We start from the raw sequence: 26,263 nt of genomic DNA on the forward strand, positions 1-26,263 counted from the left end.
TTTTTACTGGGATCTGGGATCTGATGCCCTCTTCTGTTGTGTCTGAAGACAGTGACCATGTGCTTATTATATATATTTAAAAACAAGAAACAAAAAACTAAATGTCCTCAGTTTAAAAGTCCAGAAACTTTCTATCTAGGCTGGCCAGCTGCTAGAAGACGTCTCTCATACTAACTCAACACATGAAAACACCAGTGGAAAACAAATCTATGCCTGTATTAATTTGCTCAGAGGCCCAGAATACTCAACTGTAAAGTGATCTTCTTCCCAGCAGGAAATATGCTTAGCAGAATGATTGCTTCTTAGAGAGTCATAAGGTCTGGATATTACTAGTTAGTGATTAAATCCCTGCCCCACTATTCCTAGCTGTGTAAAAGAGGGATACCAGTTAACCTCTCCCAACCAAGACTAGCTATTCTTACCTCCCAACAGATTATAGTGCAGATTCAGAAATTAACTGAAGAATTAGTGGGAAAGAAATTTAAATATTGAGAGCTTCATGTGCTTACTTTGTTTTGTTTGAGACAGGGTCTCTATATATAACCCAGATTGACCTGGAATTGCTTAAGAAGCTCAGGCTGGCCTCCAACTTAAAATCCTCCCACCTCAGCCTTCCAAGTGCTAGAATTATGAATATGTACCACCAAGCATGACTATAATATACTCTTTATATATAAGAATATATTTATTATATTTATATTTGAGTGTGTGAGTATGTCTGTGTGTACATGCAATGCTACACGTGTGGAAGTCAAAATTTAGGGGAATCCATTTTCTCCTTTGATGACATGGGTTCTCAGGGTAGAACTCTAATCATCAGGTTTAGCAGCAAGCAACTTTGCCAACTGAGCCTTTTTACCAGTCTAATATACAATATGTTTTTTATAAATGCAACCCAGGGTGCCCAATTCAGCATGAAGGATATTAGCAAGCAAGTGAATATCTGAGGGGACATAATTGCAGAAATGAGTGTGAGACAGTGTGTGTCTGGAATGTTCCTGGATCAGTAAGGAGGCTAGGGTGGCTTGAGAGGTTGAGATTGGGAAAAAGATAGTAAGTGGTGCTTGAAGTTCACTATAAAAATCACATTCCTCTTTCCATCGTGTGTAGATCTGTCCCTAGAAGACACGTGCCTTTTCTGTTTTCCTTGAATCTGACTAGTTCCCACCAATGGCATGCTAACAGAAGTGTTTTCATGTAACTCCTAGATCAGAACAGTTAAGAAAGAAAAACAAATTAAGGCTGAAAAGATGGCCTGCTTGTCCAAAGGACTTGGGTTTGGTTCCCAGCACTCACGAGATGGCTAACAACCATCTGTAACCCAAGTTCTAGGAAATCTAATTCCCTCTTCTGGCCTCTACTGGCATTGCACACATATGGAACACACATAGAGGCAAAACTGTATACAAATAAAAATAAGGTTAACTTCCCTTAGTGTTAAGGTTTACCTTTGATCCCAGCACTGGAAGGAGAAAGTCAGACAACTCTTTGTAAGTTTAAGGCCAGCCTGTTCTACACAAGCCTGTTCTACATCAAGGCCAGCCAGGAATACAGGAGACCTGTTTTTAATAAATAAATAAGCTTGTTTTTTTTAGATGATTTATTTATTTTATGTACATTGGTGGTGGTGAGGTTCTGTATGTCTGTGTTAAGAGTGTGGGATCCCCTAGAACTGGAGATACAGACAGCTATGAGCTATCATGGGTGCTTGGAATTGAGCCCAGGTGCTATAGAAAGAGCAACCAGTGCTCTTAACTACTGAGCCATCTGTCCAGCCTCATGATCATTATTTTTTAATGCCAATATTGGAGATGTAGCTCAGTAATGATCATGGCTTTATATATTTGATAAACAGTTTCCCTCCCTCTTCCTCTCTCTCTCTCTTTCTCTCTCTCTCTCTCTCTCTCTCTCTCTCTCTCTCTCTCTCTCTCTCTCTCTCCCCTTCCATTTTCTCTAGCAGTACAAAAGAACAGAAGGGTTACACTCTGCAAGAGCACCTCTACAATAGAGGGGAGGAAAAAAAGTGACCACAGTAGTTCAGATCAAGAGCAGAGGGAATGTGACCTAGCAGGAAAGATGCACTCAAAGCTAAACACTACTTTTTCAGCCAAAATAAACTGACACATTTTGCATCAAAACTAACTGTATACTTACATATTTGCATTGTAGAAAAGGTTCTAACAGCAAAAACTGGAAATAATTCAAATTACTCAGCTAACAGGACAGGTTTTAGAAAAACTAGTTTATGAAGACACAGGAATATTATACAGCTAGAAAACAAGCAAGAAGAAAAAGAAAACTTAAGAAGGGAAAGAGATTTACATATGTACTAATGTGGAACATATCAATACAAAAATATTAGTTCATTGAAAAGCAAGCTAGGCAAGCTGGGCTACATGGGATCTTGTAGCAAATAAGCAAATAACAGCAAAAACTAAAACAACAACAAAAATGGGGGCCGGAGAGATGTCCCAGTGGTTAAGAGTGCCCACAGTGCTTCCAGAGGACCTGAATTCAGTTCAAGCACCGTATCAGGTGATTCACAACCACCTGTGCCTTAGTCATTTTTCTCTTGCTGTTACAAAACACCTTGACCAAGAGTCAATGCATTTAATTGGGCTTATGGCTTCAGAGGGTTAGAGTCCATGATAGCAGAGCAAAGAAATGGTGGTAGGAAGAACTATAGCTCACATCTTGATTTGGAAGAACAGGACAGAACAGAGATGCCCTGGGAATGACACCAGTCTTTTGAAACCTTAAGGCTGCCCTAGTGAGGCACCTCCCCCAACAAGGCCATTTCCTTTTTTGTTGTTGTTGTTGTTTTTCAAGACAGGGTTTCTCTGTATAGCCCTGGCTGTCCTGGAACTCACTCTGTAGACCAGGCTGGCCTCAAACTCAGAAATCCACCTGCCTCTGCCTCCCAAGTCCTGGGATTAAAGGCGTGTGCCACCACTGCCCGGCACAAGGCCATTTCCTAATCCTTCCCAAAGAATTCTACCTACTGAGGACCATGTATTCAAATATAGAACCCTATATGGGACATTCTCATTCAAATCACAACTGTAACTCAGTGCCAAAGAATCTAATGACCTCTGGCTTCCATGGACCTGATAATACATATACACATGATATACATAAACTCGCACAGGCACATACATATACACATATATTTTTTAATTAAAAACAAAACAAACCCAGGACTACACAGAGAAACCCTGTCTCGAAAAACCAAAAAATAAAAATAAAAAAATAAAAACAAAACAAACAAAAAACAAATTAAAACAAAAACCAGGAACTGAAGCAATGACTTGGCAGTTAAGTGTACTTGCTGCTCTTGTAGAAGACCAGGGTTCAGTTCCCAACACCCACATGGCAGCTCACAGCAGTATATGACTCCAGTTCCAGGAAATCAGTACATATGTGGTATACATACACACATGCGGGCAAACACTTGTATACAAAAATTGAAACAATATTTTAAAACAAGCAAATTCACTTAGGAAAAAAAAAGGATTAAGGATATAGTTTGGCTAGTAGAGAGCTCTGAATTCAATCACACAAACTAAGTGTAATTCTAGCACTCAGGGAGAGATGGGAAGCTGAGATTAAGAGTTCAAAGTCATCCTTAGCTACATATGGACTTTCAAAAATTATACCAGACACCCTCCTCTCTCTCTCTCTCTCTCTCTCTCTCTCTCTCTCTCTCTCTCTCTCTCTCGATTCAAATCACATACATACATACATACATACTACGTACATACATACTACCTACATGCATAGATACATAGACAGTTACATAAAATATCTGTTTCACATGCTTGCAAGCATGCCCACACACATATACACAGCAAGGTATATAGAGTACCATGGCACACGCCTATAACCTGGAACAGAGAGGTAGAATACCAGCTTGGGCTATGTAGCTAGACTCTGCCTCAAAGCAAACAAAGGGCTGAGGTAGTTCAGTGGTAGAGCAGTTGCCTAGCACGTGCAAAGACCTGGATTTAAAAAAAAAAAGTGTAAAGAAAGTACACAAAAGCTGAAACATAGAAGCAATCCAAATGTCCACTTGAAGATTAATGGATGATGTGGTATACCCTACAATAGAATCATCAAGCCTTTAAAAAGAAGGAAACCAGCCGGGAGGTGGTGGCACACACCTTTAATCCCAGCACTCGGGAGGCAGAGGATCTCTTTGGATTCAAGGCCAGACTGGTCTACAGAGCGGGTTCCAAGACTACACAGAGAAACACTATCTCAGAACAAAAACAAAAGCAAACAAGCAAAATAGATGATTGATAGATTGATAGATAGATAGATAGATAGATAGATAGATAGATAGATAGATAGATAGAGTTAGGTAAACAGACAGACGGAGGGACGGACAGAAACCAGGCAGACTTGGGTACAGCTCACTTGGTAGAAAGCCCTGCACTCTGTCCTCACCATGGCAGGAATGAGACAGCAGTGCAGGCATTATTGTAATCCCAGTACTCAAGAGGTAGATGCAGGAGGATCAGAAATTCAAAGTCATTTTTGGTTAAATAGAGAGTTCAAGGTCAGCTTGAACTAGGCTGATACCCTATTTTTTAAAATTATTTTTATGTTTATTTGTGTTTTGCCTGCATGTATGTCTATGTGAGGGTGTCAGAAGTCTTGGAACTAGAGCCCCAGACAGTATGAGCTGCCATGTGGGTGCTGGGAATTGAATCTGTGTCCTCTGGAAAAGCAGCCAGTACTCTTAACTGCTGAGCCAACTCTCCAGCCTCATGAGACCCTAATTTTTTTTTTTTTTTTAAGATAGTATTTAGAGACTGGAGAGATGGTCCAGTGGTTAAGAGCACTTGATCTTTTAGAGGACTTGGGTTCAGTTCCCAGCATGCACACAGTGGCTCACAGCTATAAGTCTAGTCCCAGAAGATCCAACCTCCTCTTCTGGCCTCTGAGGGCACTGTACACACACTGTACACTGACATACATGTACACAAAACACCATCTTAGTTAGGGTCTCTATTGCTGTTAATGAAACACCATGACCAAAAGCAATTTAGGAGAAAATGGTTTATTTGGCTTACACGTCCATATCATTGTTCATCATTGAAGGAAGTCAGGGCAGGAACCTGGAGACAGGAGCTGATGCAGAGGCCATGGAGGAGTGCTGCTTAATGGTTTGCTCCACATGACTCTTTATAGAACCCAGGACCAGCAGCCCAGGGCCAACCATCCACTGTGGGCTAGGCCCTCCTCTCTCAAACACTAATTAATAAAATGCCTTACAGGCTTGCCTACAGACTGATCTTACAGAGGCCTTTTTCCTCTCCTCCTCCCTCTCTCCTCCCTCTCCCTCTCTCCTCCCTCTCCCTCTCCCTCTCCCTCTCCTCCCTCTCCCTCTCCCTCTCCCTCTCCCTCTCCCTCTCCCTCTCCCTCTCCCCCTCCCCCTCCCCCTTCTCCTCCCCCTCCCCCTCCCCCCTCCCCTCTCTTTTCTTTTTCAGGTTTTTGAGACAGGGTTTCTCTATGTATCTCTGTTCTGGACTCATTTTGTAGACCAGGCTGGCCTCAAACTCAGAGAGCCACCCACAAAGTGTGCACTACCACACCTGGCTGCAGGCATCTTCTTAATTGAGGTTCCCTCCTTTTAGATGACTTTACCTTGTGTCAAGTTTGACATAAAACAATCCAATACACACACATACTCATAAAATCAAAATTTTTAAAAATCTAAAAACAAAACAAACAAACAAAAACATAGTATTTGCTCCAAGAAGAGTTCTGCTTTTGGAAACAAAGGAATCCAACTATCCTTCACCAAGACAGTTTGGTGTTTTATTAATTTATTTTATTATTATTATTTTTTGGGGGGGGGTTTCAAGACAGGGTTTCTCTATATAGTCCTGGCTGTCCTGGAACTCACTAGGTAGACCAGGGTGGCCTCGAACTCAGAAATCCGCCTGCCTCTGCCTCCCAAGTGCTGGGATACAAGGCGTGCACCATCACTGCCCGGCTTAATTTATTTTTTTGACACGGTCTCACTATGCAGCCCAGGCTCTTAGGTTACAGTCTCTGGAGTGGTAAGGTTATAGGCATGTGACCCCATGCTCAGTGGTCATAGCCAGCTCTGATTTTTTACCTAAGAAGTCATACATATCTCATGTTTCCACACCCTACTGTCCCACTTGCCCTCAACACCTTGCTTATTAATAGTGCTCCTGTCTCTCAACAACACATGTTCTAAAAGAATTAAAAATCAGGCCACACCCTGCAAAACTCCCTGCCTGGAGCAAAGTTAAAAGGCAGTGCTGTGCTAATGGGTGGTCCTAACCAGGACCTGGCTCCTCCACGTTCTTTTGTCACATGTGTAATCCCAGACTGTTTCATGCTAAAAAAAAAAAAAAAAACCCATGAGCCCCAGAAAATGAACACACTCGGATGTTTTGTTTGTTCAATGATTTCTCTGAAGGCTCTTTTGAGGAGCCTTTATCGGCCATCCTTATTATGGCAGTTCCATCTGGATCACTTTTGTTCTAACTGTGAACTAAACCTCTTAATAAAACTCCCCTTGTTTTTTGTTTTTGTTTTTTTTTTTTCCTTCTTCTTTTTAAGATTTGATGACTTTAATCCCAGCACTCGAGAGGCAGAGGCAGGTGGATTTCTGAGTTCGAGGCCAGCCTGGTCTACAGAGTGAGTTCCAGGACAGCCAGGGCTACACAGAGAAACCCTGTCTCAAAAAAACAAACAAACAAACAAAAAAAAAAAACAAAAAAAAAAAACAAAAAAACAAAAAAAATTGATGAGTGTTTTGTCTGCATATATGTGCACTATGTTTCTGATGCCTACAGAGGTCAGAAGAGTCTGTTGAAATCCTTGGAACTGGAATACATGATTGTGAGCCACTCATTTGGGTGCTGGCAACTGAACCCTGCCTGGTTCAGGATCAAAGAATCCCAGGATTAAAGGTGTGCACCACCACTGCCCAGACTCCTCTCCAGGTTTTAAAGGAAAAGTGTCTCTGAGTTGGAGAGATGGCTCAGTGGTTAAGAGCACTAACTGCTCTTCAAGAGGTAATGAGTTCAATTTCCAACAACCACACAGTGGCTCACAGCCATCTGCAATGGGGTCTGACACCCTCTTCTGGTGTGTCTGAAGACAGCTACAGTGTACTCATATACACAAAATGAAAAAATAAATTTTTAAAAAAGTGTCTCTTTCCTGTTTAAGCTCCTGTTAAACTATTTCGCATATGCTATTTGTGTGCCTGTGTGCTAGCACTTGAGGAAGCCAGAAGCTATTAAAATTGCCTGGAGCTGGAGGCAGGAGGTTGTGAGCTACTTGACTTGGGTGCTAGGAGCCTAAATCCTAATCTCTGGAAGAGCAGAAAAGCACTCCCAACTACTGAGTACTCTCCCTAGCCACATTGTTTTCTCTTGTTATTGTTTGTTTTCTTTTTCAAGACAGGGTTTCTCTGTGTAGCCCTGGCTTAGAACTTGCTCTGTATATCAGGTTGGCCTCAAACTCAGAGATCTGCCTATTTCTGCTTGTTTGTGCTGGAATTAAAGGTATGTGCTGCCAGCATTGTCCAGTTTATTGTTTTTTCTAACGGTCTCCCACCTCATAGCCTGGTCACTATCTAGATGGAGGCCCTTTCTCTTAACAAGGCTGATTCCTGGAGAACAATTATGTGCCAGCTCCTTCGCTGAACCAGCAACCACCTCTGCTTCATTCTTTTTGTTTTGTTTTGTTTTTCGAGACAGGGTTTCTCTGTGTAGCCCTGGCTGTCCTGGAACTCACTCTGTAGACCAGGCTGGACTTGAACTCAGAAATCCGCCTGCCTCTGCCTCCCAAGTGCTGGGATTAAAGGCATGCGCCATCACCGCATGGCTGTTTCATTCTTTATTTAACCTTTTAGGCACGTAACTGACAGCAGCAAGGAACCTCCCAAAATCAGTCAGCCTCAGGCCACTTCTGATGCTGCAAATGAGAGGATGAATTGAGAAACAGGAGAAAATGTTACATCACCAGGTGTTACAACTTTCCCAAAAGTAGTATATGAACATGTGAATGTGTATATGTAAGTACACATTTGAGGTTCTTTCTGTATGAGTGAATATTCAGGTACAGGACTGATCTTGTAAGTAGATGTGCTTGTATGAGTGAGTGAGTGTGTGTGTGTGTGTGTGTGTGTGTGTGTGTGTGTGTGCGCGTGCGTGCACGCGCACGCTGATGTAGGGTGGGGTGGTCAGACCCAGAAAGCAGAGGAGTATCTTTGGCTCTCCAAGCCCAAAAAAACACTAACAGTTGCTTCTCTCAGCCCTTCCCCTCCTCCCATGTCCCACTGGACTAAAAAGCTTTTCAGAATCAGACCAGATGGCCTCTTGTGTGCTGCACCCAGCCTTTTTCCTTAGACTGTGAATACAGTAGCACTGTTATTCTCATCAGCTTGGGGACAAGAGCGTCCTGTGAAAGGCCGAATGGTGTAGCGAGGGAGAAATGAAAGGCTTTGGACCGGATCCCAAAGGGAGATATATTTAGCTGTAACCGAAAGATTTTTATAATTTTTTTTCAAAGACTTATTTATTTCATGTATGTGAGTACACTGTTACTATCTTTAGACTAGGAGAGGTTATCAGATGCCATTACAGATGGTTGTGAGCTACCATGTGGTTGCTGGGAATTGAACTCAAGACCTCTGGAAGAGCAGTCAGTGCTCTTAACTGCTGAGCCATCTCTCTAGCCCGATTTTTATTATTTTTTGAGACAGGGTCTCACTATGTATCTTTGACTGGCTTGGCCTGAAACCCTAAATAAACCAGGCTGGCTTCAAACTCATACCTATCTACCTGTCTCTGTCTCCAGAGTGCTGGGGTTAAAAGGCATATGGTGCCACATTGCAATTTTGCAATTCTGAAAGACTTTGAAACAGGGTGATGAAATTGTCATGTATCTTGTAGTAGTGGTTACATTATGGCTCATGATAGACAAAACTCAAAATACAACTTATAATGGACGATTTTAGGATTTGTTGTTTGGTCTTTCGAGATAGGGTTCCAGGTTGCCCAGACTGGCATCAAACTTGCCTCAGGTTGCAAATTAGTCTTGTGCCTCTGGCTCCTAACACCCTGAGGGTAGCACATAGCATAGGCTGCCTACAAACTTTTGTACTAACTTTTGTACAGACTGTTCCATCAACTAGGTCTCATTAATTTGCATAGTTACTGTAACCATCTTCCAACAGGTGGCAGCAGAGTGTCTAAAGAGAGAGGCATCCTTTCCACACACACACAGCATGTGCTCCTAGCAGGGCTGCTGGATATATGCCAGAATGTGGCTAATAGACAGGATACAGATTTGCAAAGCTAAAAAGTCAGCATCTGCTCTGCTCTTTCATCATGGCTTTCTTTGTGCTTCTGTTCCATTCTCCTCTCACCTTTGACCCTCATCATCTGGTTGCTAGCACTGAGCTGGAAATGGCCAGTGGGCCAGCAGCATCTATACCTACCTTTCTTCTATGCCCAGGGCCACCTTCATTCCCTTTCTACTCACACACAGGGCAATGTGCTTAGAAGGGCCACACACTTGGTTTAATGATATGTGATAAGAGACTAGTGCATGCAAATTGAAGCTCTGTGAGCCATGAGTGTCTTTATTTTTCTGCCTTCATTCCTTTAAAAGTTCATAAACTATCTGGGCAGAGAATTCCAGGACCATTGTGGTATGGGGAATTCTGAGATCCAAGCCCAGGACAGGATGAGCATCTATGTCAACTCTTCCACCAGGAATACTAAAAAATCTCACAAGGAATGACTGCCAGTCCATTAAGGACTGGGGCATAGCCCGTTGGCAGAGTGTAGATCAGGCTAAACTCAAATTTACTATGTAGCTGAGGATGACTTTCATCCTCTGAATTATCCTGCCTCCACCTAGTAAATGGTAGGATTACAAGAAGGACCCGTTTTTGTAGTGTGGGGATTTAAACGCATGGCTGTGTGCATGCCAAGGCAAGCACTGTACCAACTGAGCCACAATTCAACGCCTCACTTACTGTGAGGCTTCTTTAGTTTTTATTCCCTTACTTCCTTATCCAGCATTGTTAGAGAGACTGCTGGCATACTGGAAGGTACAGAGGAAGGGTCAGAAGTTCAAGGCAGTTCAGTAACAGTAAACTCAAGGCTAGTCTGGGTTATAGGAAAGTGCTTTCTGTTTTGCTTTTGAGACGGGGGTCTCACTTTGTAGCTGTGGGTGGCATAAACTTGGTATGTAGACCAAGCTGGCCTCAATTCGGAGATCCCAATTACAATACTACCAGTGATGATGGACTAAGTTGTTGCCTGTTGTCAATTTAAATGCCACAATGCAAACCTTGTAGGCATTCATCAAATTTTAAATAAAGAGGCAAACCTGGAGTTTTGAGGACATGAACTCACCACCGCCGTTTCAATTCAGATCTCTGGCTTCCCTTTCAACAGCACTTCTGTAAGTGTAGAACATTGACAACCTAGGGGCCTGCAAGTCTAGCATGCTTCAGGCAAAGAAACATTAGAATTCCAGACCTAGGTTCTCCCTTATGTCACTAGGTACATAACTGGGTACCGTTCCCATTTACTCTTGGAGACCACCACCCGATGCCTTTGTTCTTTCTTCTCTTGCTGCCTGACTGGGGATTGAACTTAGGGTGACACAACACACACAAGGCAAGTACACTACTACCGAACCTCAGTCCCAGCCACTCTTCCTTTTCTTCAAACATTATTAGCTTGTGGAAATCAGACCAGCCTTACTTGTCATGGGCCATGTTTCCATTCTTAAAGAGATCATGATTATCTGAGAGACAGAAAAGCCAACTCTCCAGCCCCTTTTATGAGACAGGTTCTCACTATTAGCCTAGGCAGGACTTGAATGTGTTTGTTTCTCCAGCCACATCTAGTATTACAGGTAAATACCCCACACTTGGTCTCTTTAATTTCTACTCTTTGATTGTATTTTCCCACAGAAATTAACCTAGAAGCCTCAGACATGCTAGGCAAACTTTACTACTGAGCTATAGCTCAAGCCAAGAGATTTGAGAGATGTTAGATTTTTCTGGTTTGGGAAACAGGATTTTATTATGTAGCTCAGGCTAGCCTTGAACTTCTATTCCTTTCACCTCTAACTCTTGAGGGCTGGGATTCTAAATGTACCACCACAGTGAACCCCTCTTTTTTAAAACTTTGCTTTCATTTTAAAAACTCATTCACTGAAGGACATCTGGGTTGCTTTCATTTTGGTCTATTATGAACATAGTTGCTAAAAAGAGAAACTGGATCACTCATTCAAACATCACTGGTGGGGAAGTTATTTGCAGTTTTTAAAATATGTTATTTTTTATTTATGTTCACTACATATATGTCTGTGTGAGGGTGTCAGAAGCCCTGGAACTGGAGTTACAGACAAGTGTGAGCTGCCATGTGGGTGCTGGGAAATGAACCTGGGTCCTCTGGAAGAGCAGTGGTGGTCCTAACCACTAAGCCATCTCTCCAGCACCCCACAGACTGATCTTAATCTTATTTTGAAACATTTATAACAGACTTAAATCATATATTAAAAAAATCATGTATTTAGTTTTGTTTTTTAAACAAATGATAGCCTGTTAACCTAAAACTTGCTTCTGATCCTTTTGCTGGATGTATAAGGGCCTGAGTCACAGGTATGCACCACTGGGCCAGGTGCTGCGGACGGATGAAGGTGTTATAATAGGAAAGTACCAACTAAGCTATACCCCAATCCTCATGCTCTTTGTTCTTAAGGACTCAATGTCTGTCAGAATTTGAGGGGACCACCAATATAGCTCAGTGGTAGAATGTTGGGGGCCGACTTTTAGCAGAAAGCGGCTATCAGCTTTGCAGCCATCTTGAGCCATATACCCTGACATGTGACTTGGATTACAATAGCCTACAACAGCTGAGCACACTCCGATAATCTTGGTTTAGATACCTTGGGTGTGTGAGATTAAAGGTGTGTGACTTAAGAGTATGACTTAGAAGTGTAGAGATCAGATTTAGAGACAAGACCCAAGGGCATGATTAAAGGTGTAACTTAGAGGTGTGGCTTAGAAGTGAGACATTAGGGAGACACAGCAGACAGACTAGAGAGAGACACATCAGACATTAGGGAGACACAGAGGAGAGGACCAGACACAGCAGAGAGAAGACAGGTAGCAGGCACTTGGAAGAGAACTTGGAAGAAGTAACTTGGAACTTGGAGGGACTAGGAGCTAGGGACTAGGCACTAGGAACTCAAGACTTAGGACTTAGACTGAAGAATAAACGGGATTGAATTACACTCTGTCTGGTCTGCATTCTTCGAGTCTGTCCTCACTCTCGCTCTTGCTGAACCCTGACCCGAAGACCGGAGCGGCAGCTTGGGCCAGGATACAGTGGCCGCCCAAACGTGGGTCGGCCCGGGCCTCAACATTTTGCTTGGGCCGCGACATTTTTTGGCCGCCCCAACGTGGGGCTAGTGTGGACCCCAACAGTAGAATGCTCAGCTACAGTGCACAAGAACCTAGGTTGAATTCCCAAGTTAAAAAACAAAAACAAAAACAAAAACAAAAAAAACCCAAGTTAGACACATCTTGATCCCAGCACTTGACAGGCAGATACTGTTAGACTCCAACCTGGTCTACAAATCAAGTCCAGGATGGCCAGGGCTACAGAGAAACCCTGTCTTGAAAAAACAAACATCCCAAAACAACAACAACAACAATAATAACAAAAATCGAAACAATTCTTTTCATCGAGATGTTTTTTTAAAAATGCACTTTGATGAATTAAATCTAAAGCATGCATGACACTGAAGTTTTTCCAGTGTAATCTGTATTTTAGCTTATATTATTTAATTAATTAATCTATTTATTCATTCAGGTTTTTTGAGACAGGGTTTCTCTGTGTAGCCCTGGCTGTCCTAGAACTTGATCTGCAGACAAGGTTGCCCTCAAACTCAGAGATTCACCTGCCTCTGCCTCCCAAATGCTGGGACTAAAGGCATGGACCACTGTCACCACCCAGCTAGTTTACATTTATTAAGATCATAAGTATATTACATTCAAAGTAACAAAGCTCCAGGAAATAGTCAGAAACTAAGAAGGAAACTCTCTCTCTTAAGTGTGTGGACTGCGTAGTTAGCCTGCTTGCTTTTCCATTACAATAGAATGTTCTGTTGGGGTTACTAGGAAATCTTTTATGGCTGTGGTCAAGCCTCAGTCCTAGTGTGCCCTGGGATCCATCTCTGGCACCAAAGATAATAGAGTGTGCTTAAAGCTTGGACTACTTACATTTGGCATTATGTCAAATCCGTGCTCCATGAACACAGGTGATATACAGGTAATTGTGGGGTACAATCTACTGCTGAGGTTTTTTTTTCTGAGACAAGACCTCAGGCAACCCAAGCTGTCCACAAGCTCCTTATCCTTCTGCTTCAGCCTTCCAAGCACTGGGCATTAATTAGTCACAATGCTAGGTCCAAGATCTTTCTTGACAGTCAAGGGTAAAATGTTAAAACAATGGTTACTCTCTACTGGGAGAAGAAAATATATCCAACTAAAGTGGTCGCTCCTGTTGAATGTAGGAAGAAGTATAGCAAGGGGAAAGAGTTCATGTACTAGAGGATGGAGAGAACACTCTCAGCATAGAGTAAGCACCATAACAAACCCAAATAAACAGCAGGGTTTCCCCAAAATCCAAGCTTTAAAGGCACAATAAAACTGTATATGAATTAATATATACATGTATTTTTTTTTGAGACAGGTTCTTATATAGCCCAGGTTGTTGCATCAAACTCACTATGCAGCCAAAGTTAACCCTAAACCTCTACTTCCCAAGTCATGGAATTGCAAGCATCAAGCATGTTACATGCCCAGCTTCAATGATATATACATACACATATATATATATGTATGTATGTATATATACACACATATATAAATATATATATTTATGCATACACACACATACATATACATATGCATATATATGCAAACTTTGTCCCAAACAGCTGTGTTTCACTCACTTGTAAAAATAATAAAAGCTTTATCACTCAGTCTCTGGTCAATAAGAAAAAAAACTTTGCTAGACATAACAATTTCACACAAAAGGACACAAGACAGACTACAATATTGATCAGTATTATCCTCCTTGTATTTGTAACATTTCCACATGTTAATACTGTGACAGAAAAGAATTACTCCACATTTTGCAGGAGAAACAGGCTTTGAGATGATCAGACTTTGAAGAATAAAAACACAAGGACTTCCCATTCCACTAAAGCAGTTGTTCAGCATACCAACTGGGATTTTATTGCTTTAGACGGTTCTGTCCTGGCAAGGAACAAGAGACATACCTAAGCAGCCAACAGGAGTCTCTTCCAAGAATGGTGGAGACACTAATCACATGTCAAGGTGAAAGAGTAGAAGCTTTACAGTTAGGAAAGTGTACTAATCAGGTGCTGCCCCAAAGATCATCAGGAAAGGCAACAAAGCAATTGCAGACGTATCATGCATGAAAGATAATTACAATATATTCTTTAATGAGCAAACAAAACTATGAGGCAAATTTTACAGTCATTGGAACACATAAACTAGATTTAATCACCAATGTCCTACTGTCAGTTGTTCCAGTATAAAATAATTAATGTCTAAAAAGTATATGCTTCGAGTATTTACTTTTAGAACCCCCTTTGAGATAATAAAGACACTGTAACAAAATATCATTATCTTAATATACATTATCAACACCAATATGATACAGATATATAATTCTCCTTTTCTATATGCATGGTGGAAATACTGTAAAGCCTAGAAAAAAAAGGATGAAACAGACTGGCCAGAATTCAAATTATCAGACTAATCCATGATACAAATTTCTTAGAAAAACTTAAATAACCCATCCTTGCTACATTTACTGGCCTATGGAAAGTGCTGTCTGAAAAGAGAAAGAAAATGAAAAACTCTGGCGCATGCCTTTAATCCCAGCACTTGGTAGGCAGAGGCAGGTGGATTTCTGAGTTCGAGGCCAGCCTGGTCTATACAGAGAAACTCTGTCTCGAAAAACCAAAAAAAAAAAAAAAAGAAAGAAAGAAAGAAAGAAAGAAAAAGAAAATGAAAAACTCATTTTTGCTTCAAGTATTCGGTTTGTGCTCTGAATTTTTATTTTATTTTATTTCACTGTTCCTTATTTTACTTTAATACAGGGTGTCTTGTGACATTCACAAACTAGCAATACTCTGGCCACAGTCTCCTGAGCAGCTGGGGTTATAAACATATTCCACTGTACCTGAATTTACTATTTTAGTCATTAGTCAGACCTAAAAGAGAAAAGCACTTTAAATGAATCATTCAAAGTAAGAATTCCAAACCAAGCCATTATGAATGATGTCTCAGAGCCAATCCTGGAACAGTGTGTGTAAGCTATCTCTCACAGGTCAGATGTAGACGGCAGCACTTCTCATAGCATACCAACTTCTGCTCTCCCTTGCCACATATGTGCATTATATCTCATAGGATATTTTACTTTACAAACCCTTCTTTCAGTTACTGAAGAGGTGACTTCCAAACATGAAATAAATACACCTTGTAATCCTGAGATGGTGGTGGCAGGAGTGATGGTGGTGGTAAACGAAAAGCCATGATTTTTCACTCAAACTTCTGCTTTAGTTTTTTTTGGAAGATGGCTGGCAGAATAGAAAGAAGAGCCAAAATCATCAGAATAAATACCGAGTTCCAGGAAACAGCTTCCCCTGCTGTTGTAAGCTGATACAGAGTTGTTCCTGCCTTGATTGCTACAAAAGAGGGAGGTGCAACACCTAAAATAAAAAATAAACAGTGAGGAGCAGTGCAGCCTGTCAAACAGAGGAGAAATTACCTTTTCATATGTTTGCATGTTTAATGCACAAGTATGTAAGTGCACCATGTGAATGCAGTGCCAACAGAAGCCAGAAGAGGTGATCAGATCTCTAGAACCAGAGCTACAGACAGGTGTAAGCCTCCATGTGAGAACTGAACCCAGGTACTCTTGACCATTGAGCCATCTCCCAGACCCCCAAATCATATTTAAAAAATTAAATTTCTGTGTGCATAAATGTCTTTCAGGAAGTCAGCTATTTGCAATTTGAAGAAAGGATTAATAATGTTAAAAACCAACCACCTTCTTATATTCTTACATGTCAAACACTTTTATTCTAGTTAAAATTTGGAAATTAAAGACTACATAAGCTTCCTTTGGAGTTACAAGCCCTGTAAGAATAGTAAAACTAGGCTAGAGAGATGGCTCAGTGGTTAACAGCACTGAGTGCTTCTACACAGGTCCTGAGTTCAATTCCCAGGAACCACATGGTGGCTCACAACCATCTGTAATAAGATCTGATGCCCTCTTCTGGTGTGTCTGAAGACAATGACAGTATATTCATATACATAAAATAAATAATTTTTAAAAAAAAAAAAGATACTTTAAAGTAAGTCAGTCCTGTAACTCCAACTACTACAGGGCAGTTAAGGCAGGAAATCAAGCTTTGCCTAAGCAATTTGTCCCAGAGTAGAGTGAAAACAAATAACATGGCCAGGGGTCTAACTCAATGGTATAACGTGTGCTCGGCAGGCATGAAGCCCTAGGTTCAAGCCCATGTACTGCCAACGCCCTTACCCCAGCCTACCACAGAAAACTAGGTTAAGAGATGAGAGAGAGAGAGAGAGAGAGAGAGGGGGGGGGAGGAGGGGGAGGGGGAGGCCAGTGGTAGAGTGGTACAGTGCCAGCCTAGCATGCATATGGTACGGGGTTCCAGCTCTACCTCCAACATAGACAAAAAAAGTAAAAGGTGGGAAAATACTCAAGAGTATGGGTAGACACAGCAGTTTATAACACAAAGTAAATGCAAGGGGCTGCCAAGATGGCCATGCGGTTAAGAATGCTTGCTATTGCCAGGCAGTGGTGGCACATGCCTTTCTTTAATCCCAGCACTTGGGAGGCAGAGGCAGGTAGATTTCTGAGTTCGAGGCCAGCCTGGTCTACAGAGTGAGTTCCAGGACAGCCAGGACTACACAGAGAAACCCTGTCTCAAAAAAAAAAAAAAAAAATGCTTGCTATTCTTGTAGAGGACTGGAGTTCAGTTTCCAATGTTCGGGGTGGTTCACAAATGCCTAGAACTCCAGTCTCTGGCCTCCACAGCTACCTACATTCACATGCATATACTCTCACAAAGACACATAATTAAAAAATTAAATTAAAAAAAAAAAACAGTAAGCCACAAAAAAGACCTCACAAGCACTAAACATTAAACTTTAGTAAATATTCAATACATAAAAAAACCTGCAAGCTGAATCCAAGCAATTTAAAAGGAAAAGCAAAACAATAGTCTTCCTAAAGAAAGGCAAAATTCATAGAATTAATTAAAAAAAAAATGTAGTTCTGGGTATCAAGGCCAGAGCATGGAACATGGTAAGCAGGCAAGCACTCAGCCCCGTTACATGAATTGTTATGTCCACTTATTAATTTCAAAATCTGGTAACAATTCCTTGATATCTCTTGATTTTGCTTCCCCTGGACTATATAACCATAATAAATTGGACTTAATATTTGATTGGAAGGCAAAGAAGTTTAAAACCCATACTAAATATTTCCTTCTGTCCACTCAGAGAAAAAGCGGAGGAGTTAAAAGGTTCTGCTTGGGACACAGTGAAGTGTGTGCAACAGAGAAAGTACTATGTAAAAGCTATCTTTGGTCAGTCACTAGTAATCACCAGCAAATTCTCTAAAAGATCAGAGGACACCTGGAGCTTGGCCTGGGATGCTCACCAGGGAGCACGCAGTCTAGGCTCATAAATAGAGCTCACAGCCTATTTATCAGATGTCAGAGATCCTGACATCTCTGATCTAACTGGCTCCCATTGGCAAAAAAAGAAAGGGCTGCTGGGCCAGAATTGGGATGGAAAAATATTCTCTCTGGGCTAAGGATGTGATCGGTGGTACAGACTGCTTGACATACAGATTTCCCAACCACACCCATTTGAACCCTAGTATCACCAAACAAACAAAAAACAGTGAAGGGGTTCTGCTTAATCTCACATTATTACAATAATATCTAGTAGAAAGTGTTCATTCTTTAAAGAGGTAACACATTACAACACACTGAACAAGCTATGTATCTAGGCTAGGATTTGTGCCCAGGAGTTATATATGGTACTGGTGATTTTGCAAACAGCAGGCAATCTAGGACAGCTGGACAGCTGGACATGCACACACTGAGTTGTCACACAACATGAGTCAGAAGTCTTACCTAGAAAAGTGCCAATAAAAAACACTTTCAATGGTACATTTATCACAGGAGATGTAATATTAATAAACCAATTAGGCAGAAATGGTGTGATTCTCAAAAATATAATGTAGTTAATAAGATGCTCTCTATGACGCTCTACCTGTTGTAAGAAAAAAAAACAGTATCAGTTAAGACCAATCTTCAAAGTTGTTTAATATAAAATACCTTAAATTCTCACCCCAGACATATCACAATTTACCCAACAGGAAATCAAAGTGTTTTCTGGGGATGTAGCTCAGTGGTATAGATTTTGCATACCACATGCAAGACCAAGGATTAGGGGCTGGAGAAATGGCAAAATTAAATACTGATTACTTCCATTTCTGCATTACTAGCAAAATCACTTATACAAAACAGCTATTCCAAAGAAAAATGTGTATGTAATTCTAATACTTAGTACACATATAACAAAAAGGTCACTAGATTGAAAGTCTAAACTGAAAGTCTAGCCAGAGTTTTCAGATGTTTTACAAATAAATGATAACAAACTGAATAAAATATAAAATGTCCTTCTCCAAAACAAGGAGTTGAGGCAGGATGATCTCTATATTTCCTTTGAAGTATAATTATTTCTTCTGATCTTTTTATTTTTGTTTTTTGTTTTTTCAAGACAGGGTTTCTCTGAATACCTTACTCTGTAGACCAGGCTGGCCTTGAACTCAGAAATCTGCCTGTCTCTGTCTCCCAAGTGCTGGGATTAAAGGCGTGTGCCTGGCTTCTGATCTTTTTATAAAAACAGAATTTTCCCCATTATGGTTTAAAAGTAAAAAGATGGCCCCCATCAACTATAACATATGTTGAAGCCATGGTCTCTACTTGCTGGAGCTAGTAAAGGTGACAGAAACTGGGAGGAGAGAGTCAGCTGGAAGAAGTAGGTTATTGAAGGGTGTTCTTGGAGTAGGATCCTCTGTTGGGTTCCTCTTTGCCATGAGATGCACAGACACTGCCACAAACACCCACTGCCCTAATATTTTGTCCTACTAGTAGCCTAAAAATGAACAGAGCTAAGGACTACAAACTGAAGCCTTGCAGAAAAATCATGTTTATATTTTTTCCAGCATTTGTTACAATAATAAAAGGTCTAATAAAACTCAAAGATTATGGTAGTAGGACTTTTCTGTGTATGTGTACAGTATATGAACCATTGCTAGTCTTGTTTAACAGTTTTTCCTATTGAAATACCTGGCAGCAGTAAGCTGAAAGTTCTTCAGTCAGACATTGATAATTTGCTACATTCACACAAGACATGAAGTGACTAATTTTGGAATGCCTTCATAGTGATATTAACTCTTCTGCCAACTGAGTTTACCAAAAAAAAAAAAAAAAAAAAAAAAAAAAAAAAAAAAAAAAGTGAAAAAAGAGTTGGAGACAGGAGGAGCTTGGATTCAAGGTCAGCACAGGCTACATGACACCCTGTCTCAAAAAAGTAAAATCTGTGGGGCTAGAGCAACAGCTTGGTTGTTAAGAGCACCTGATGTTCTTCCAGGGGACCTGCAACCACAGGAGGCTCACAACTACCTGTATCTCCAGTTCCAGGAGTCTGACTCTATTCTGTCCTCTATAAACATCAACACACACACACACATGACACACACATACAAGTAAATTAAAAAACAATTGAAAATAAAATTTAAAACTACAGTAAAACTGCCAGCAGGGTGACAGGCCCCATTAATCCCAGCAAAGGCAAAGGCAGGCAGATGTCTGTGAGTTCCTTGTCAGTCAGAGTTACATAAGAGACCCTGTCTCAAAACAAACAAACAAATGAAGGCTGAGTGCTGAGGATGCAGCTCATGGCAGAGCAGTATGCTTTGTACAAGCAGGGGCCTGGATCCTTAGCTCACACCAAGGAAGAGCAAGAGGATAAAAAAGAGAATATAATAACAAGTATGAACATCATTTTTTCATCCCAATGATACTATTTTTGTCACAATTATTATGAGTGAATTTCATATATCAATTACCTAATGTATGGAAAGCACCAGCTTGATCCAGTGGGATATATTAAGAAAAAAGACAAAGAGGTGATGATTGACGCACACCTTAAATCCCAGCACTCAGGGAGCAGAGGCAGGGGGATCTTTGTGAGTTTGAGACCAGCTTGATCTACAAAGCGAGTTCTAGGGTAACATGGAGAAACCCTGTTTCAACCCACCCTGCTACCCCCAAAAAAGAGAGAAAAAGGACATGTACCATGTAACTTGAGAATGTGCTGGAAAGCGAGTCTAGAGGGGATTAAAGGGAGGAAATAGGGAGTGGACATGATCAAAATACATTGTATCCACATGAAATGCCATACAGAAAGGTCATCACAAAAAATATAAACCATGCCACTGTAAATCTGGTCAAGAGCCCATGGCTAGAGAGATCATAGGCACTAATGTGTTATCGAAGCCTTCTAAATCTGTATGTTTATACATGTAGATTAGTGCTACTCTCAAAAAACCAAACCAAACCCAAAGTGGTTTCTTGTTTTGTTTCGTTTTTTTTGTGTTGGTCAACAATGCACTGTCATAACTGGTCAAAGTTAATGCTGACATTAAGTCCTCAGATCTAAATGGGCCTCAGGGAAGATCACAGAAGAAGAGGAAAGAATTTAAGAGCTAGAGGATGAAAGGAATTCTGTGAAATGATATCTGGACATAAAATGGCCACTGCACTCATGAATGACAGCAGTTATGGCTACTTGCCCAAGATTAAGCAAGCAAACCCTCCAGCATAGATGGGGAGAGACTTAGGAGACTCTACTGCCAGCTAGGAAACTATTGGTAGTTAGTGGCTATTATTAGAGTAAGTACCACTTTTCTGAGGTGGTAGGTTGCTCATCTTTTCATTCAGTTCAGGACCAGTCCCTGAAATGGTGCTGACCACCACGTTCAGGGTGGGTCTTCCCATCTCACATAACCCAACTAAGAAAAGCCCACAGATCAACCCAATCTAGACTATTTCTCACTAAGTCTCTCTTCCAGGTTATTCTACTATGTGTCATGTCGAGTCAGCAATTAAAACTAACTATCACGTTTTAATTCTTGTTGGAGTGGTGGCTCAAACCTTTAATTCCTCCACTCCAGAGGCAGAGCCAGGCAGATATGAATCTGAGGCTAGCCTAGTCTACAAACTGAGTTCTAGGCCAGCCAGAGCTACATAGTGAGACTTGTAAACAAAAAAATACTTTAAAAATACTTAAAATAGACATGGGTGAATATAATCAAAATACACTGTATAAAATTCTCAAATAACAATTTTTTTAAAAAAATTTCTTATAACATTATTTTTTTAAATGATGACAAAATCAAGGAACCACAAAGAAACAAACTAAAGTTTACAGCTACCTGCTGCGACCATTTCATTGCCTTGTCTGTTAGGTATTTGTATACAACAGGCCTTCCAACCAAGTAGGAGAGCATGTAGCAGAATGAGGCACCAAGTCCAGAGCACTGGAAAACAAGAAGTCACATGCACCTTTTATTTTCCCATCTCATTCCTGTAGATGCATCTACTTAACTTATCTCTTTTAGAGACAGGCAATGTAGTCCATATAGTATTTCTTATTTAGAGAATAAAAACGGGGGCCAGAGAGATGGCTCAGTAGTTAAGAGCACTGACTGCTCTTCCACAAGTCCTGAGTTCAATTTCCAGCAACCACATGGTGGCTCACAACCATCTGTAATTGGATTTGATGCCCTCTTCTGGTGTGTCTGAAGATAGCTACAGTGTACTCACATACATTAAATAAATAAATAAATAAATAAATCTTTACAAAAAAAGAAAGAATAAAAAGCTGTTTGATCTAGTCCTTTCTCAAACTAACTCAAACAAGATCAGTCAAAATAAATCGGCACCTGTGATTAAAACTTTTGACCATATCCAGTAATAACTGCTAGCCTTTAGCTTAAGGAGCCATTCGTTCCCACCCCCTACCATAGCCATGCATAGACACTATTCCCAAAACCAGTGACTCACTGTGTCCACCCATACTCTTAAATCCATCTGACCTACAAAATACAACAGGAAAGGAAGGCTATGTAACACAAGTAAGTCTATAGTACCCTCATTCTAGGAAAACCAAACTCTTCAGAGCTCCTTATGAGATTGAACAGAAATATATTAACATTAGCATCTTGAAAACTGATGAATGCAAGATGAGACTGTCTGGTGGAGCTCAGCAGCCATTATCATCCCCAACGCTCTACTTATTTTCATGTCTCCAAATTCATTTCACATACTTACCAAACAAACAAGGAATAAGGCTAGTGGGAAGGGATAAAGAAACCCGGAGAGAATACTGAGGAATATGGAACCTGGGATAGCAAACGTTTGCAAACTGTTAACTTATAAGTTAAGGATTAAGACATAATGATTTGGAAGTTTTACAAGATAAAGTTGACATTCAAAGAAAATTACAATACACAAACTGTGCTAATAACCCCAGAGTAACTTTATGTAGTATTATTCCTTTGTGTTGGACTGAACCCTCTCCCATGAGGTCAGGTGGGTTTTTCTACTTGTGGTATCACAGCTGCACTAAAATTAGTTGTGTATTGTGGAGATTCTGGTTATTTTGTTTTGGGGAGTAGCAATACCCAACTTACAGTAAAGAATAATGTAAAATCATAATGTCTAAAAAGCATGTAAGCTGTCAGCCAGATGCCTCTAGCTCCAAGCTAGATACACATTAACAAATCATACAAAATGCAGTAAGCAAATAAATACAACATTGGTTATGCTAAGATTATGCTAAGAGGAAATCTAGAACAAACATTCCTAACAGGCACCAGGCAGAGACATATTGGGTGGCTCAAGCCAGGAAAAAAAAAGTCTTCAGTAATGTCTCTTTGTTTTGGGTGTTTTTGTTTTTGTTTTAAAAGACATTCTCATTCTATAGCCCCTGGCTGCTCTGGAACTTTTTTTGTAGACAAGGTTAGACTCAAACTCAGAGATCCACCTGCCTCAGCCGCCCTAGTGCTAAGATTAAAAGCACACTAGGAAATGCTAATGAAGACTGGCTGATTAACTATGCTGTGTCCCCACCTATCATTCTCCCATTGTTCCAGCTTAGTAATGCTTTTTTAAAACTCAAAACATAAGACATGAACTTAGCATAAACTTATTATTTCTTAAAAACTGGTCAAATAAATAAACACCAGAATTAAAATACAAAACTTTAAAAATTATAGCCAAAAAATAATAATAATAATAAAATAAAGGGGCTGGAGAGATGACTCAGTGGTTGAGAGTGCTGGCTGTTCTTCCAGAGGACCTGGGTTCAATTCCCAGTACCCATAACATCTACAAGGTAAATTCAAGAGACTAGGGGTTCATTGTCATTACTGGCCACATAGCAAGCTTAAGAGCATCCTGGGTTATATGTGACTGTTTTTCTCTATGTAACAGTCTGGCCTTGAACTCGCAGAGAACCATTCAACTCTGTCTCTGGAGTACTGGCTGGCATTAAATGAGTTATAATGTTTGAGAGCTGAAGAACTAGAGTTCCGAGCTAGAAAAGGCTACACTGTGAGACTCTGTCTTGAAAAACAAAACAAACCCCATTTTATTTTAAATATTAAATTAAATTAATTTACTTGGGTGTATATGTGTAAGGGCATGAGTGACATGTGGAGGTCAGAGGACAACGTTAAGGAGCAGGTCCTCTCCTTCTACCATGTGACCCTTGGCATCAAATCCAGGACATCATGCTTGGTTTACCAGCAGGTACCTTTACCTGAAGATATTTTACTGCCCCTTGCATTAACATTTTGAAAGGAAAACAGCCATCACTTCTAACTACACAGTAGACCTTTGGAACTTTTCTTGAACTTTTCCAGATAAAAGGATACAAAATATAGGTAGCAAAATAAGCAACCAATACTTGTACATAAAAGGTGTCCTTATATTTGGAGAGAACTTTTCCTAGAGCCTTGGCGTCATCCATATCTCTTGGAACCTTCATATTCACCCTTTCTTCCCTAAAGAAAATAATGTAAAAAAATTTAAAAACAAGAGTTCCATGATAAAATCAAAGTCAAAATTCGATTGATCTGTAATAAGGACAAATTCACATTTTTTAGTCTCAACAGTCTAAGCAAATACAAACTAAAGTTCAAAATAATACAAATCAAAAATTAAGCAGGGCAGTGGTGGCTCACGCCTTTAGCCCCAGCACTTGGGAGGCAGAGGCAGGCGGATTTCTGAGTTCGAGGCCAGCCTGGTCTACAGAGTGAGTTCCAGGACAGCCAGGGCTACACAGAGAAACCCAGTTTCCACAAACCTAAAAAAATAAGAATTAAAAATCAAATACATTTAATATTGGCTTAAATTTTAAATTAAACATTAAGAATTAACAATAAATATTAACATATTAAAAACATATTTAACATTATTTTGAACATTTTTTTCTAAAGTCAATAATCATTTATAATGAGAATTAGAAACTTTTTGAAATCACACTTTACAGCAAAAATATATCCCAGGTCAAAATGACCAAGGCTACTCTACCTCTTTTCCTCTTTTTGAAACAGATTCATTACATAGGCTTGGCTGGTTCGGAATTCCCCATGTAGACCTCTCTGGTCTCAAACTCAGTTGAAATCTCTTTCTTCAAGACAGGGTTTCTCTGTGTAACGGCCCTGGTTGTCTTAGAACTCTTTATACTAGAGCTGCCTCACACTCAGCCTGTCTCTGCCTCCCAAGGTGCTGTGATCAAAGTCAAGTGCCACCATATCTTCCAGGTATCCTGTGTTATCATGAGGAAGAGGTGACTACTGGGTGGAGGATGTGGGAAGGGCTCAGGGTCAAAGTGGGTGGAGGAGTGTGTGTGTTCTCTTGAGCCACGGTTTAAACTCTTTCATATCTAGCAGTGGGGAGAGAGAGGGCTTCAAATCAGAGGAATCCTGGATTAAAGGTGTGCTGCCAAACCCTGGTAAAAGAACTTTTAATTAGGGAACTAGTTTTACAAAAGCCTTCCAAAAAAAAAAAAAAAAAAAAAAAAGTCAAGGCAATCCTTGGATGTGGACTATTAGCCTTTCCTCTGTAAACCAGGTTAGTCTCAACTCAGAGATTCACCCTTCCTCCTCCTCTGCCCCTGAAGTGGTGAAATTAAAGGTATGCACCACCACTATTTTCCTATCCCCCCCCTTTAGACTTATTTATTTATTTATTTATTTTATTTATTTATTTTATTTGGTTTTTCGAGACAGGGTTTCTCTGTGTAGTCCTGGCTGTCCTGGAACTCACTCTGTAGACCAGGCTGGCCTGGAACTCAGAAATCCGCCTGCCTCTGCCTCCCAAGTGCTGGGATTGAAGCACCTCCGGCTAGATTTATTTATTTTATGTAAACAAATACACTGTCACTTTCACACCAGAAGAGGGCATCGGATACCATTACAGATGGTTGTGAGTAACCATGTTGTTGCTGGGAATTGAACTCAGGGCCTCTAGAAGAACAGTAGTGCTCTTAACTGCAGAGCCAACTCTCCTGCCTATTCTTAAAGAAATGAAGAAAGTAGGACTGAGGTCTATCTGCTGTAGTCTGCTTGATTAACATACAGAAACTCTGGACTAAAACCTGGGATGGTAGACCCACCTGTAATCTCAGACTAGGGAGGCAGAGACAGCAGAACTACAAATTCAAGGTCATTCTTGGTGAAACCAGGAATCTAACTCAAAAAGGAGATAAGAGAATCTTTGTAAAATACAATGGGCAGGAAGGCAGAAGGAAGCCAACCAGGAAATCTGAACTAACAGTGCTTATGGACTTGCTATATGGGCAAGAGCTACAACACAAGCAACCTAACAGTTCTGTTGCTAAAGGAAATTTAGCTTTTAACTTATGTCATCTCTAAAACATCTAGACATTTTCAGTTTCTTTTGTAGTATACTTACTCACTAAGCTGAGGAAAATTTTTATATACCAAAAACATAACAAAAGCTG

General features: G+C 40.5%; 1 protein-coding gene across 1 annotated transcript; it reads right to left on the bottom strand.

The window, feature by feature from the left end:
* Positions 1–14,143: 14,143 nt before the first annotated feature.
* Positions 14,144–26,257, bottom strand: Tmem41b (transmembrane protein 41B). Its single transcript, XM_034487571.1, has 6 exons — positions 26,215–26,257; positions 24,171–24,299; positions 22,564–22,657; positions 21,666–21,770; positions 18,295–18,433; positions 14,144–15,828 (listed from the first exon to the last, which is right to left on the bottom strand). Exons 1-6 carry the CDS (start codon positions 26,250–26,252, stop codon positions 15,659–15,661), a joined length of 675 nt encoding a protein of 224 aa, XP_034343462.1. The 5' UTR covers positions 26,253–26,257; the 3' UTR covers positions 14,144–15,658.
* Between the last annotated feature and the right edge of the window lie 6 nt (positions 26,258–26,263).

The sequence above is a fragment of the Arvicanthis niloticus genome, chromosome 1 (assembly GCF_011762505.2).
Source record: "Arvicanthis niloticus isolate mArvNil1 chromosome 1, mArvNil1.pat.X, whole genome shotgun sequence".
NCBI classification, from domain to species: Eukaryota; Metazoa; Chordata; class Mammalia; order Rodentia; family Muridae; genus Arvicanthis; species Arvicanthis niloticus.

Coding starts and splice junctions, on each gene's coding strand:
- Tmem41b (XM_034487571.1), bottom strand. CDS start 26,252: ATGTTTTTGGTATATAAAAATTTTCCTCAGCTTAGTGA. Junction 21,771..22,563: donor CCTTATTCCTTGTTTGTTTG/GTAAGTATGTGA, acceptor CTTGTTTTCCAG/TGCTCTGGACTTGGTGCCTC. Junction 15,829..18,294: donor TTTTATTGGCACTTTTCTAG/GTAAGACTTCTG, acceptor TTTTTATTTTAG/GTGTTGCACCTCCCTCTTTT.